Below are 14281 nucleotides of genomic sequence, written 5' to 3' on the forward strand. Positions count from 1 at the left end.
GAAGAACATTTTCAAGACACTACAAATCGGTTTGGATTAAAATATGTTCTGATTGATTTTAATTAGAAAACAAGACAAGCACATTTATTTTGTAGTTGAAACAAAGAAACAAAAAACTAAATCTCGCTTGATTGGGGAAGAGCCGGTCGATCAAGCGGCACAAAACGATTATTGTTGGTCACTGTTTTTTTTCTTCCTGCTGTGTGTAAACAACAAGGCATATCTCTTGCTTTCTCAATTAATTGCTGTAGCTAATAAGGTTAAAAAAATCAATTGACGCAAAGCTGGATGAGAATTTCATGACATTGATCAGCTCGTGAGAGCGAAGCCTTGTGGGAAATTTGAAGTTGGGAGACATCTTGCAACTTTCACTGTCATTTGATAAGGCTCTTCTTCCTCTTCCAGGTCTTCCTCGTCAGTACTCTGTTCACTCTCCAGATAGTGGTTCCCATTCGTGGTGGCTTTCTTAGCGGTGCTCACTGGCTCGTCGTCATCGTCATCTTCGTCCTCTTCGTCCTCTTCACTGAAACAATTTGAATCTCTATCATTTCCGCTATCGTCGTCACCATGATTGTCTTCGGCGCTGCCCTTTCCGCCCTCTTTGTCGATCATAAACACATGTTCAGAGGCAAAAGGTGCAGTGTCCATTTCTTCATCTTGCTTCATGCTAGCAGAAAGGACGGAACATTTGGATTACACTAAAATGTCATGTGTGTGAAACGAAAACAAGGGCAGCTATACACATATCTGAGCACTGATAGATTTTGATTTCCCAGCTAGTATTGGTTTGTCGACCATCTTGGAACTGAAACACTATTTGCCCAAATATTTCCTGTGTATAGCCGTAATCAATTCATATCACCTGTGCAATCATTTTTTTCCCATGTGCAAGGTGCAATTTTTTTGTGCTAGCAATGACTGTTATTCTGAACTGTCCATAATTCCCTCCACCTTGACGAAGACCAAGGTTCAGTTCAAGAAAAAGCATTCAATGTTAGCACAAGACCATCGGCCTTCCGCTAATTTAAAAAAAACAACCTGGGGAGAAGCTGACAGACAAACTTTAAATGGGATTTATCAGAGGCATTAATTCAACTGCGTTATATAGGACACTTCAAATATGGATTTTTTTTTCTTTTTTAAGTCACAAAAGCCTAGCATTTGAACAAAGGTGTGCAGACTTTTGATGTTCACTTTATTTGGCAGTTCTCCAAATACAGGTAAGAGGCGGTGTTCTTGCTTCAAGTCATTCATTTGGCAAGAATGTTAATTTGAACTAAGGTTCAACACAGCATCACTGCCATTTTTAGAAGCCTACCCTGTGTTCTCTAGCAATAAATGGGAAACACAATCAACGGGCTAACAAAAATTAGCTCACTATGGTAACAAAAGGAGGACATCTGTCAATACTTACGGACATATTGTCTCTATGCTCGGTGGAATTGCTGAGGTTCAGCTTGAGCTTTAGTTAAGTGAGCCAACAATTTCTTTCCTCTTGATATCGATCAACTCTACATGAGTCAAACAACGGCAGCCGTCAGGCTAAGTCAAGTAAAACTGAGAGGGCATCATGGGGTGTGTAATAATTTGGGCTTTAGGTGTAAAAAAAGTTCTCTTTTATATATTTATGTAGTTGGGGTTTGGCTTGTATACCAGAAGGCTCAATAGATTTATGTATTTTGCAACAGGTATGTTATTCAGGGGGGTAAATTCAATGTACTTCCTGTATTTTCTACTTGTTAGCCAGTAGTCTCGACTTTCGGATTTCATGGCAAAGACAAGCATTCCCTCACCTAGTTGGTGCTCCGGCGACTCTCATCTTCTGCCACATGTAGTTCAGAAACATGGACGCCTGCAGCAGGCGACCAATCCTTTGCATGTGTCTCTCTATGAGCGTGAAAAAAACAAAAGTTGAGATTACATCTTGCGCCTACTCGATGTTGCGGTTTGCTTCCCTTTGTTCAGACAAGTTTCCATCAAAGCGTCACTTGAGTGCATGTGAGTGCCACCTTAGAGAGGAGGAAACCGGTAAATAAAGAAAGATGGATTGTATTCTAACTGCCGATAAATCTAGCCGGAATCAATGTTATGTTGTGCTTCACTGCCTGCATGAATTCAAATCATTCCACTGAGACTTCATCTCAGCCCACTTTATTTATTCACTCAGATTGCCACATTCATATTTGTGTTGAAATGTTACCGAGTGGCCTTGGATGACATTTGCTTTCCCATATATGGAAAAATAAATAAATGAGAATCGGCCTCCAAAATGACGGAATGCCTCATCTGTGGAAATCAGAGCGACTAACTTGATGTTTACATCTCGATTTAACACAAGTCTGCATCTAGTCCTTTGCCCTTCCTCACTATTTGACGAAGGGATTTCGGGCTGTTTTACTGCCCCTTCTCCTTTCTCCCATCCGGCTATATTTTCATGGTTTGTGATGTGATAGTGTATCTTGAAGGCTGGGTCTTAATTGAAAGCCCAGCAAACAAATTCACGGGACGCTGCTGGGAATTTGCTCACCTGTGTATGGAATGAGGCCCTCCAGGATGGTACGGGCGCCCTGGTACTCTAAGAGTTCCTCGGGTGTGACGTGGGTGAGCAGCACCTTGAGGACCACCTGGGCATCCAGGCAATTCCGGGCATTCATATTCCATATACCACAGTAACGCAGTAGAGACTCTGAGAAAAACGAACGCAGCAAAAGGGGGACAATGTTCTTGACTTCATCATTTCCAAATAGTACATTCATAAGTTAAATTGTGATAGTGTGTGCTAAATAATGAATGCTACAAAATAATATGATGCACACACTGGTTTGTCAAAGCTGTTCTTCAGGGGTTTAAAATAAGAGTGAAAAAAATGTTCTCATCCCGTGACTGTAAAGTGTTCTTCAGAGTTTTGAAAGCCACTTAGAAATAACATATTATTATTATTTTCTATGCTAACTTCCGTTAGCCTGTCTCTGGCGGTCGTGATGTTATGCTAGTGGCCTTTTGCTACTATCGTGTTTAATGGTAGATTTTTTGGGGTTCACTTTACAGTAAACTTAAACAGGGACTTTTGGCTTCAAGATGGCGCCGCAAGAGTGGCTGCCTTTCCAGAAGCCACTCTCACATCTCCTGTCCCACATAAATCCGCTTCAATCCCAAGCCGCGACAGTTCCACATACGCATTGGTGCTTTGCGCTGACGCTCCTTTCTTCTTATCACGGGCTCCTCAAGCCATGCATCCATCCAGCCGCAGACTGTCTACCAGCACCGACCTTTCCGCTGAACAAAGCGTGGCTGTGAAGATGCTGCCCATTACAGGCGCAAAAGAGCACAATCGCCCCAGAGCTTTCTACTTCTTTTTTTCCTTTCCTCTTCCTTTCACAACTTTGCTGCTGTTCAATGTAAATTTCTCCACTGCGAGACTAATAAAGGTAAATCTAATCCAATCCATCAAACCATGCTGTGCCTCTATTTTGAGAAAAGTGAGATGGAGAAAAAATAAGCGTGTACATGGTGAAGATCATGGATGATGTTTCACTTATCTCCGGTTACCTTTCTGATCCAGTCGAAGTTTTAAAACTGTTTTCTCCAGACGTTCGCTACTGTCTTCCGTTTGACGGATTGCTGTTAAGGAACAGAAATTGAACATGACATCAGTGACAAAGGACCTTTCAATATTTTCCAAATCAGCCCATGTGGCATGCTCGCCATTTACACATTTACTTTTTTTGCGTCCGCAGTGTTACATAACGCCACGTTCCTGAACATGTATGTGAATGAGACGAAAGCGTTAAATGTCGGTTTCAGGTCTGTGTAGGAACCTGTGGAACCAGATTGTTACCAATGTGCCCGCGACATCCTGCACTTCCTTTCTCGACGTGCACGAATCATATATTATAAGAATGTCAACTCAGATTTGAGCTTAAATGACAACTGAAGCACCTTAATATTTCTCTCTTTTCCACGTTGCTCTCAGCCCACTCTTATCCAAGGCCAAAACAAACAACTATTTGTTTCAGGATCAACAATAATGAACTAGTCCAAGGACCACCTGCATGTGGCTCGCCAGCCACGGCTTGGCCAACCCTGGTGGAGAGGTTCGATTCCAGATTTGGCCTATATGCGTGGTGTATGCATGTTCTCTCGGTCACTGTGTGGCTTTTCTCCAGGTACTCTGGTTTCCTCCCACATTCCAAAACATGTGTGGGAGATTAGTGAAACACTCCAAATTATCCCCAGGTGAGCGTTTGTGTGAATGGTTGTTCGTCCTTGTGGTGCCTTGCAATTGTATGGCAAGTACTTCAGGGTGTATCCTGATGACTATTTAACTCATTCACTGCCATTCCTGAATTCATTCGGGAATTGAATATGAGGTGGAGAGCCATTCCCGAATTTGTTCAGGGTTTGTTTATTCATGCAAGATGGGGGGGGGTGCCGATAAAGCGCTGGTCAGACCTCTGGCAATGTTTTTTCCCTTCCAAGAGGGGGCAACATTTGCCTTTTGTATAAGTTGTGTCCATAACTCTTTGAACTCTTTGAACTCTTTCAACAGTAGCCAAACTGGAACTGTATAATGCCACTTAGCAGTTTTTTTGATGACGATACTAGTGCAGCGTGTTCTACCGGAAACAAATTCCTTGTGTGTTCTACATACTTGGCAATAAAGATGATTCTGATTCTGATAATTTGTAAAATCATTTCAAATGACTTCGAGTGAGCGTATTTTACAAAGAGTCCACCGCATATAGCTATATTTTACGTTTTAAGACTCGCGCTGAATATTCAGGAAGTCTTGTTTTTGAGTTGGTGACGATTCGATTTTTTTGTTCTTTTGACTTCAAGACGGCGCCCCAAGAGTGGCTGCCTTTCCAGCAGCTCATGTATTTTGTTTTTCTACTTTCATTCCTTTCATAACTTTGCTGCTGTGAAATGTAAATTTTTCCACTGTGAGACTAATAAAGGCAAATCCAATCCAATCCAATTCCTGACGTCACGTTACGGAGGGAACGCCCATGACCGAGAAAGCGACACACAATGCATTTTGCGGTACTTTGTTTGGTCTGAAAACTTTGTGTTGATCCGTGTTTTAGAAGGAAAACACAAATAATGCGAAGGTGAATCGTTGTGTGTTGCACCAAGACAACTATTTGGTATTCGCTGACACAAATTCCCAGCAGACAAATCAGCCCATGTCCAACGGATCTTGGGCGCCATCTTCTGCATTTTCTGGGTGCTACATTTCAGTCCAGATGCTTCAAAATGACAGGGAATAACTTAATCGATTGCAAACATTTACGCTTTCCTCTTCAGAACTATTTGAATCATATTCACAACTGGATGAGTAACAAGAGAGCATCTTCTCCGAATCTGAAGCCATTGTTTTGATTCTTGAGCAAGGCAAGATGTCTTGGCGTGAAGTCACGAACACGGGGGTGGGACCTTCTGAAACTGGTCACTTCCGGGTTCAATTTTAAGTAGTTTTTGGACACTAAGTCATTTTTTTTGGTGTTTTTCATTTTACTAAAAATATCAGCCTGCGTGTTTTGGGTATTTTAGATGCTATACATGTTTTTCTGGTGTCAGTTAGGAAACAGAAAAATGGTGTTGGTTGTCCTTGAAGAATTAACTCTTTTTTTTCTGATGAAAGAGGAGAGTCTACAGTTTCTTACGCTGGATTTAAAGTTTACGTGGTCCTAAATGTCAATATTCTGTGTGTCCTGGAATTTGAGTGACAACCACAAAAACCCTGGCACTGGAGTGGACACATTTTTGCACATGTCTGGCAGTGAATGAGTTCAAGAAAGCGTGACCTTTGAGAGGATAAGCGGATTAGAAATGGATTAGAAATGTGCTGTAATGTAGTATGAAGGCAACTTCAAGTCCAAAGTAGGACAACGAGGGAACTATGGTCGAGTGAAAAAGATTCAACCGCAATGTCGGACAAAATGCCCATGTTAGAGGAGGTATTAAATAACAAAGATGAGCCTAATTTAACAAGAGGAATTTGTCGCACACATAGAAAAAAAGATGCATTATTTTTTGTTTTTTTACATGTGCAAGATACAGAAAGGGTTAGGTACCTTTAATTACAGACAACACAGTGTGGGGCTGGTCCAACGAGATGGCGAGGCCGAGCGCTTTCAGGTATTTCTTCTCATGGAGCAGGTTGGACAACTCCTGTTGCCTTTACACAAACGGGAAGGCACACAGATAAGCATTTCAACAAGTCAGATTTTTATGATAGCTTTCCATTGAGTGTGAATAAATCACTGCCTCTTCTATTATTCAAATTTGGTTTCTGTCCACAAAACAGACAGTTGAAGAACAATTGCTCTAAAAGAGAATGCCGGAAGGACTTGAAGTCACTTGCACAGTTTTGTAATTTAGTATCATATTAAACTCACTAATGTTATTCACTCTTAAAGGACAACTGACGTCTCCGGACAAGTTGTGTCCATAATTTGTAAAATGGCTTCAAATGACTTCTACTGAGTGTATTTAAATAAGATTCCACCGTATATAGCTATATTTTACGTTTTAAGACTCGCTCTGAATATTCAGGAAGTCTTGTTTTTGAGTTGGTGACGAGTTCGTACGTGACGTCACTAAAGGAACGCCCCTAACCGAAAAAAGACACATTGCAGCAGTCCTTCCATCACGTCATGTATTTTGCTGTACATCATAGGTGTCAAAGTCAAGGCCCGGGGGCCAAATCCAGCCCGCCACATCATTTTATTCGGCCCGCGAAAGCAAATCAATCTTGTGAAATTCCATGATGTGTGCTAAAATCCTAACCAAAATTTCTGATTTTTGGATGTAAACCACAATAACAGTCATTATTCTTGACTTCAGATTTGAAAACTAGTTATTCATTAATTTATTGTGCGCTCTATATGTAATATGTGGAGGGGATTAAACATTCTAATGGCTTCCCCAAATTCATAACGGCCCTCGAGAGGAAACCATAACTACAATGTGGCCCTCGGCAAAAAATGACTTTGACACCACTGCTGTACATGTTTGGTCTGAAAACCGTGTTGCACCCAAAAGCTGCCAGAAGAGGGCGTCCAAGCTCCATATAAGGAATTTATCAGCCTGTGGAAATGGAGGTGGCCAGAGGAGGTCGCCCTCTTTTCTGGTGATCGATTCCCCCCCCCCAATGTTGCCTCAAAATGGCATGGAATAAATTCTTTAATCGATTGCAAACATGTATGCTTTCCTCTTCAGAACTATTTGAATCATATTCATAACTGGATGTGTAACAAGAAAGCATATTCTCCGAATCTGAAGCCATTGCTTGGATTCTCCAGCAATGCAAGACGTCTTGGCGTGACGTCACGAACTGGGGGTGGGACTTTCTGAAAATGCCCAATTCGCAGCTCAATTTTTTTTGCAGATTTTGGACACTTTAAGTCATTTCTATTGGTGTTTTGCATTTGAATAAAAATATTATACTGTGTGTTTTGGGTATTTTAGATGCTATAAAACGTTTTTCTGCTGTCAGTTAAGAAACAAAAAAGTGACGTCGGTTGCCCTTTAAATTTGCAATCTGATGTCCATTGGCTTTAAAGGTACAACATATTGATACAACGTCATGTCCAATGTCTCGAGATTAATCTAAACCGATGTTAAATCCAAGACCAGGAAATAATTCTACCTCTCAAAGTTGATATAAATCACATCCGCTTTGGTGTAAGAAAACGTTTCCCCTTACGAAATCGTGACTGACTACAAGCACGTGCGTGATTGCTAGGCACGCAGGCGACTTGTCTACTACCAGCCCGAAGTCAACCTACAAGCATGAACTTTGACTCCAAAAGCAGTCATTTTTATCTCAAAATTCTAATCTTCTTTGTTGTTGACAATTTTTAGGCAACAAACGGTTGTGTAGCCTGGTGACTTACTTTAAGATCTGATCCTCCTGCTTAGCCTGTTCCTCGGCCAGCTCGATTTCCGTCACATCCTGGTCATGGACACAAGACGATATTAATTCAGTATATTGACAAAGTCTCTACATGAAAATTTGCATGGAAAAGTAAAATACAGCTGGATCTCTATAGCATGGTATGAGTTTTTTATATTATTAGTACTTCATTACAAAAATGTAGCCACAAGGGGGCACAAGCCAGTGTCTTATTGTGCCGGTCCCAAGCCCGGATAAATACAGAGGGTTGTGTCAGGAAGGGCATCCGACGTAAAAAAAATTGACAAAACAAATATGCGAATCAAACCTATGAATCCCATACCGGATCGGTCGAGGCCCGGGTTAACAACGGCCGCCATTGGTACTGTTGACCTTCAGGGTGCCAGTGGAAAATGGACTACTGTTGGTCGAAGAAGGAGAGGAGGGAGGTGTGCCCGCAGGAAAAGAGAGAGATGGAACGCCAAGAGTATAGAACTAAGAGTAGGAACTTTTAATGTAGGAACAATGACAGGTAAAGGTAGAGAGCTGGTTGACATGATGCAGAGAAGGAAGGTCGACATACTGTGTGTCCAGGAGACCAGATGGAAAGGGAGCAAGGCTAGAAGCTTAGGGTCAGGGTTTAAGTTGTTCTATCATGGTGAAGACAGAAAGAGAAATGGAGTTGGGGTTATCTTAAAAGAGGAGTTTGTTAGGCATGTCTTAGAAGTAAAAAGAGTATCAGATAGAATGATGAGTCTGAAGCTAGAAATTGAAGGCGTGATGTTCAATTTTGTTTGTGGGTATGCCCCACAAGTAGGATGTGAGCTGGCGGAGAAGGAGGAATTTTGGTTGGACTTTGATGAAGTCATACAGAACATCCCGAGAAGTGAGAGGGTTGTAATTGGTGGAGACTTCAATGGACATGTTGGCGCAGGAAACAAAGATGATGAGGAGGTTGATGGGCAGGTTTGGACTCCAGATGAGGAACGCTGAAAGACAGATGGTGGTTGACTTTGCTAAGAAAATGCAAATGGCTATTGTGAATACTTTCTTTCAGAAGAGACAGGAACATAGGGTGACCTACAAGAGTGGAGGCAGAAGTACACAGGTAGACTACATTTGGTGTCAACGGCGCCATCTAAAGGAAATCAGTGACTGCAAAGTAGTGGTTGGTGAGAGTGTAGCCAGACAGCATAGGTTGGTGGTGTGTAGGATGACGCTGGCAGTGAGGAAGATGAAGAAAGCAAAGGCTGAAGTGAGGACAAAATGGTGGAAGTTGAAAAAGGAAGAGTGTTGCATGACATTTAGGAAGGAGGTAAGACAAGCACGGGGTTGGCAAGAGGTCCTTCCAGATGACTGGCAAACTACAGCGAACATAATCAGAGACACAGGTCGGAAAGTACTTGGTGTATCGAGTGGAAAGAAGGTAGATAAGGAGACTTGGTGGTGGAATGGGGAGGTGCAGGAGTGTATACAGAGAAAGAGGTTAGCAAAGAAGAAGTGGGACACTGAGAGGACGGACGAGAGTAGACAGCAGTACAAGGAGATGCAGCGCATGGTTAAAGTAAAGGTGGCAAAGGCCAAACAAGAGGCCTATGATGACTTGTACGCTTGGCTGGACAGCAAGGAAGGTGAGACTGATCTTTACAGGCTGTCGAGACAGAGAGACAAAGATGGTAAGGACCTGCAGCAGGTTCGGGTAATTAAGGATAGAGATGGCAATGTATTAACAGATGCCAGTAGTGTGATGGCAAGATGGAAAGAGTACTTTGAAGAATTGATGAATGAGGAAAATGAGAAGGAACAAAGAGTACAAGACGTGACTGTTGTGGACCAAGACGTAGCAAGCATTATTAGCAAGGATGAAGTGAGGAGGGCGCTGAAGAGGATGAAGGGGGGAAAGGCACTCGGGCCTGATGATTTACCAATCGAGCTATGGAAGTGTCTTGGAGACGTGGCGGTGGTGTTCCTGGGTTATTCAACAAGATCTTAGATGGTGAACAGATGCCTGAAGAATGGAGACGAAGTGTACTCGTGCCCATTTTTAAGAACAAGGGAGATGTGCAGAGTTGTACTAATTACAGAGGAATAAAGTTGATGAGCCATACAATGAAACTCTGGGAAAGAGTAGTTGAAGCTAGACTAAGAGCAGAAGTGAACATTTGTGAGCATCAGTATGGCTTCATGCCAAAAAAGAGTACGACAGATGCAATGTTTGCTTTAAGAATGCTAATAGAGAAGTACAGAGAAGGTCAGAAGGAATTGCATTGTGTCTTTGTAGATCTGGAGAAAGTGTATGACAGGGTGCCCAGAGAAGAGCTGTGGCATTGCATGAGGAAGTCTGGAGTGACGGAAAAGTATGTTAGAGCAGTACAAGACATGCATCATGACTGTAAGACAGTTGTGAGGTGTGCTGTCGGTGTGACTGAGGAATTCAAGGTGGAGGTGGGACTCCACCAGGGGCCAGCTCTGAGCCCCTTCTTGTTTGCTATGGTGATGGACAGGCTGACAGACGATGTTAGACAAGAATCTCCTTGGACCATGAACGGGGAACAGGTGGCGGAGAAACTAGAGCTGTGGAGATATGCCCTGGAAAGGAGAGGAATGAAGATCAGTCGCAGCAAGACGGAATATATGTGTGTGAATGAGAGGGATCCAAGTGCGAGAGTGATGCTACAGGGAGAAGAGATAAAGAAGGTGGAGGATTTGAAGTACTTGGGGTCAACTGTCCAGAGCAATGGAGAGTGTGGAAAAGAGGTGAAGAAGCGTGTCCAGGCAGGCTGGAGCGGCTGGAGAAAAATGTCAGGTGTGATGTGTGATAGAAGGGTTTCAGCTAGGATGAAAGGAAAAGTGTATAACACCGTGGTGAGACCAGCCATGATGTTTGGACTGGAGACAGTGCCACTGAAGAAAAGACAGGAAGCAGAGCTGGAGGTAGCAGAGCTGAAGATGTTGAGGTTTTCTTTGGGAGTGACCAGGTTGGATAGAATCAGGAATGAGTACATTAGAGCGACAACTCATATTAGAGGCTTTGCAGAGAAAGTCAGAGAGGCCAGACTGAGATGATTTGGACATGTCCAGAGGAGAGAGAGTGACTATATCGGGAGAAGGACGCTGAGCCTTGAACTGCCAGGCAGAAGACCGAGAGGAAGACCAAAGAGGAGGTTTATGGATGTGGTCAAAGAGGACATGAAGGTAGCTGGTGTGAGAGAAGAGGATGCACAAAACCGGGATAGATGGAGGACATTGATTCGCTGTGGCGACCCCTGAGGGGAAAAGCCAAAAGGAAAAGAAGAAGACGTACTTCATTACAAAAAGTATGAATAAACTCTTTAATTTTTATAATGGCCGAGATGTGTTTTTCATACAATTATGTTCTGTAAACCAGGACACAAACTTGAAGGAATTGTAAGCCTTAGAGTCTGACATTAAAACAAACAGACTCATGAATTGTGCACAAACACACACGCCTTCAGAGACACACCATCACATTGGGAAAATTATGTTCCATGCTGTGGTTGACTTTGCTTTTGGCACAAATTCGAAGGCGCTGAGGTGTGCTTACGCGGGGGTGGAGGTGGGGTTAAGAGTTCTTTTGTTAATGTAAATATAGCAACCTCGAAATGAGTCACTTGAAAAAAAGAAAAGAATGTAAAAGTGGATGATATTTTTAGTTTTTTTTAATGGGCATTGGCTAAATGTGAAGTACATTCATGTAGTGAGAATCTATCATGTTAGCTAGTTATCTCCTCAGCCCATGCGAAAGCATATAATTTTCTGCGATATATTATATATTATTATTATTATATATTTCTCCACTGTGAGACTAATAAAGGCAAATCCAATCAAATCCAATCCAATAAATCCATCTACATATGTATTTGGTGAGGAAGTTAGTTCGTTAGCTAGCTAATGCTATTTCTCCATGCAAAGCAAAATTATCAGGACAAATGATGTCGTCATTAGGTAGCTAGCTAGCTATCCAGCTAGTTAATGCTAAAAGTAGTTGGAAAGCAGGTTGACCAATTTTTATTGCCGTATAATTTTTATAATATACAGTAAAGTCTCGTTATATCGATATTCAAGGGAGTCCGAAAAAATATCGATATAACCGGGACTATCGATATATCCGACCCTGTTTGCATGCAATTTTCTCCGTGCGTGCATAGAAATAGTATCGATATAACCGGGACTATCGATATATCCGATATCGATATAACGAGACTTTACTGTATATATTTGGCATTCCTCACCGTCCACACAGTGATGTTGGAGTCGGCCGAGCCGGTGACCATCTTGTTGTCTTTCCTGCTGGCATGGAGCCCCCAAACCTTGTCCTGGTGGGCATCAAGCGTCTTCACACACTCATTGGTCTTGATGGTCCAAAGCTTCACCAAACCGTCAGAGCCACTTCAGAGGGAGCATTGATAGAATTGCTGTTATCACTGTAGTAGTAGAAAAATTGGACTGGGCAAAGCCGTTGAATTTACCTGCTTAAGAGCTGAGTACCTCGGCTCACAAAGACAACCTTCAACACAGATGCATCATGCCCCTCGAATGTCTAATGAAAACAATAAAACATATATTTTACTTTCAAATTTGACACCATGTTCATCTGTGTCACTCTCATTTTTGTAAGGAGTGCAAGTATCTCATGGCCTACCTTCAGGCAGCTGAAGTCCTGGAGGGTCCACAGCTTAGATGTGCCATCAGCAGAAGAGGTGGCCAGCACCTGGTCGACGGGCGAAAAGCACACAGACCAGATGCCGCGTCGGTGTCCCCGAAATACTCCCAGCAATTCTATGGTAGCCTCTCCTGCCAGTGACCAGAGCTTGGCTGTACGGTCCTGAGAGCCAGAAGCCAGCAGCTTGTCATTGGGAGAAATGGCTACACTGTTGATATCCTGAAATGACACAGTTGTGACAGAATTTAGGTTTGTGATGCTCTTTTCTGCACATTCAAAATTTGTTTCAGCGTCAGTGATATTCCTTGCATGTTCGATGACACAATGACCAAGTGAGGAAGTCAAATCTTTAAAGAATGAAATTCAGCAGTAATGGGAAGCAACTAAATACAAACACTTGGTTACTATAATTAGCATAAATTCCGGAGAATCATATTCGTCCCAACATAACAACCCCAACCACTTTTTTGCTGTATTCCTGTATAAAACTATCTCTACATTTGCAGTTAGGCCATTATGATCCACCCCCAAAAACAAAAACAAAAAAACAACAAAAAAAGATTTTAAACCATTATATTACACAACGACAAAATTGTGTTCACTCATTTGTACGGACTGTTATGTTCAAATTACAGTGTTGAATTTCTCATTTATTTTCTCTCAACAATACTGTCAACTCGAGAGAAGAAATGAACTTGGCAAAGTCAACAAGCAAGAAGTGACGAAGGCGTTTTTATTTTTGAACCCAGAACATGGAGGAGAGGACAAAAGAATTTCTACGGAATTAAATATCAAGTTCAGTCCTGAGAGTGGAATTTGAAACATGAAACCGTAGGTGACACATGATATATTGTTGAGCGTCAAGTAAGAAATAAGCTCTCTTTACTCAAATATCATTCAAGTGAAAAAGCAACGCACTTTTTTTCCCATAAATTCTCACTGTGCTGGATACTGAAACGTCACTGGCCAACATTTCAACACAATGACTAATTTAGGCTAGACTGAACAAATAGTTTTCACATTAGATGCACGATACTTGTAACGTTACAATTATAGATTTTCTATCTTCAAGTGTCTCTTGAGTTGAACATGTCTGCTCTCAATTGACGTTACACGAGGAAGCATGACTTCCTCATCTAAGTTTTCGGGTTTGCTTATTTTGGTTGAAAACGAATTTTCGCTTGAAATTTTTGAGCATTAAAACATTAATTATTTAAAATAATGTTTTTGTCATGATTAACAGTCATCTGAGTGTTTGTCATGATGAAAAATACATATTTTAGTCATGGAAGTATTTGTGAACACAGCTTTATTGAGACAGGGAGACAGCGCCAGGGCCACTGTTGTTGTTGTTGATCCTTTGGCTTATTTGTCTGTTTGCGCTGTTGTTCGAGGTTACGCAAAAGCCGCCAGAATTGTTGAGAAGCTGCACGGCAAAGAGACCGAGTGACAATGGTGCAAGGGAACCTGGCGTGTGTGATTGCGAACTTGCTCAGCTGTCCATTTTGGAGACAAAAGATTCAAACTTTGATGGATTTGAAGATTAGGAATGATAAAAAAAGATGAATATATTGTTGTATACTTCAATAAATTACAACCGACCTCAGTTCTGCTCCCACTGCCTTTTTTAACTGACATAACGCCTTTTAATATCTTGCGGTTAACAAAGTTGGGGAAATACCGTCATACAAACATTG

At 41.9% G+C, this 14281-nt stretch overlaps 1 protein-coding gene across 2 annotated transcripts in view; it reads right to left on the reverse strand.

Moving 5' to 3' along the window:
* Nucleotides 1-42: 42 nt before the first annotated feature.
* tbl3 (transducin beta like 3) overlaps nt 43-14281 on the reverse strand; it is a 20886-nt gene continuing 6647 nt past the window's right edge. The window contains exons 15-23 of one of the 2 annotated variants that reach the window (XM_089018101.1): nt 12564-12803; nt 12391-12461; nt 12154-12310; nt 7902-7960; nt 6078-6181; nt 3550-3621; nt 2528-2686; nt 1794-1887; nt 43-523 (exon numbers count right to left, since the gene is read on the reverse strand). In XM_089018101.1, the coding sequence (XP_088874227.1) occupies nt 310-523; nt 1794-1887; nt 2528-2686; nt 3550-3621; nt 6078-6181; nt 7902-7960; nt 12154-12310; nt 12391-12461; nt 12564-12803 (1170 nt within the window). In that variant the 3' untranslated portion in view covers nt 43-309. Of the gene's footprint in view, nt 668-1793; nt 1888-2527; nt 2687-3549; nt 3622-6077; nt 6182-7901; nt 7961-12153; nt 12311-12390; nt 12462-12563; nt 12804-14281 lie in introns of both variants that reach the window. The other variant, XM_089018100.1, reaches the window with a different exon arrangement.

This window comes from Hippocampus bargibanti, linkage group LG17 (assembly GCF_051943395.1).
Source record: "Hippocampus bargibanti isolate YZ-2025 linkage group LG17, ASM5194339v1, whole genome shotgun sequence".
NCBI classification, from domain to species: Eukaryota; Metazoa; Chordata; class Actinopteri; order Syngnathiformes; family Syngnathidae; genus Hippocampus; species Hippocampus bargibanti.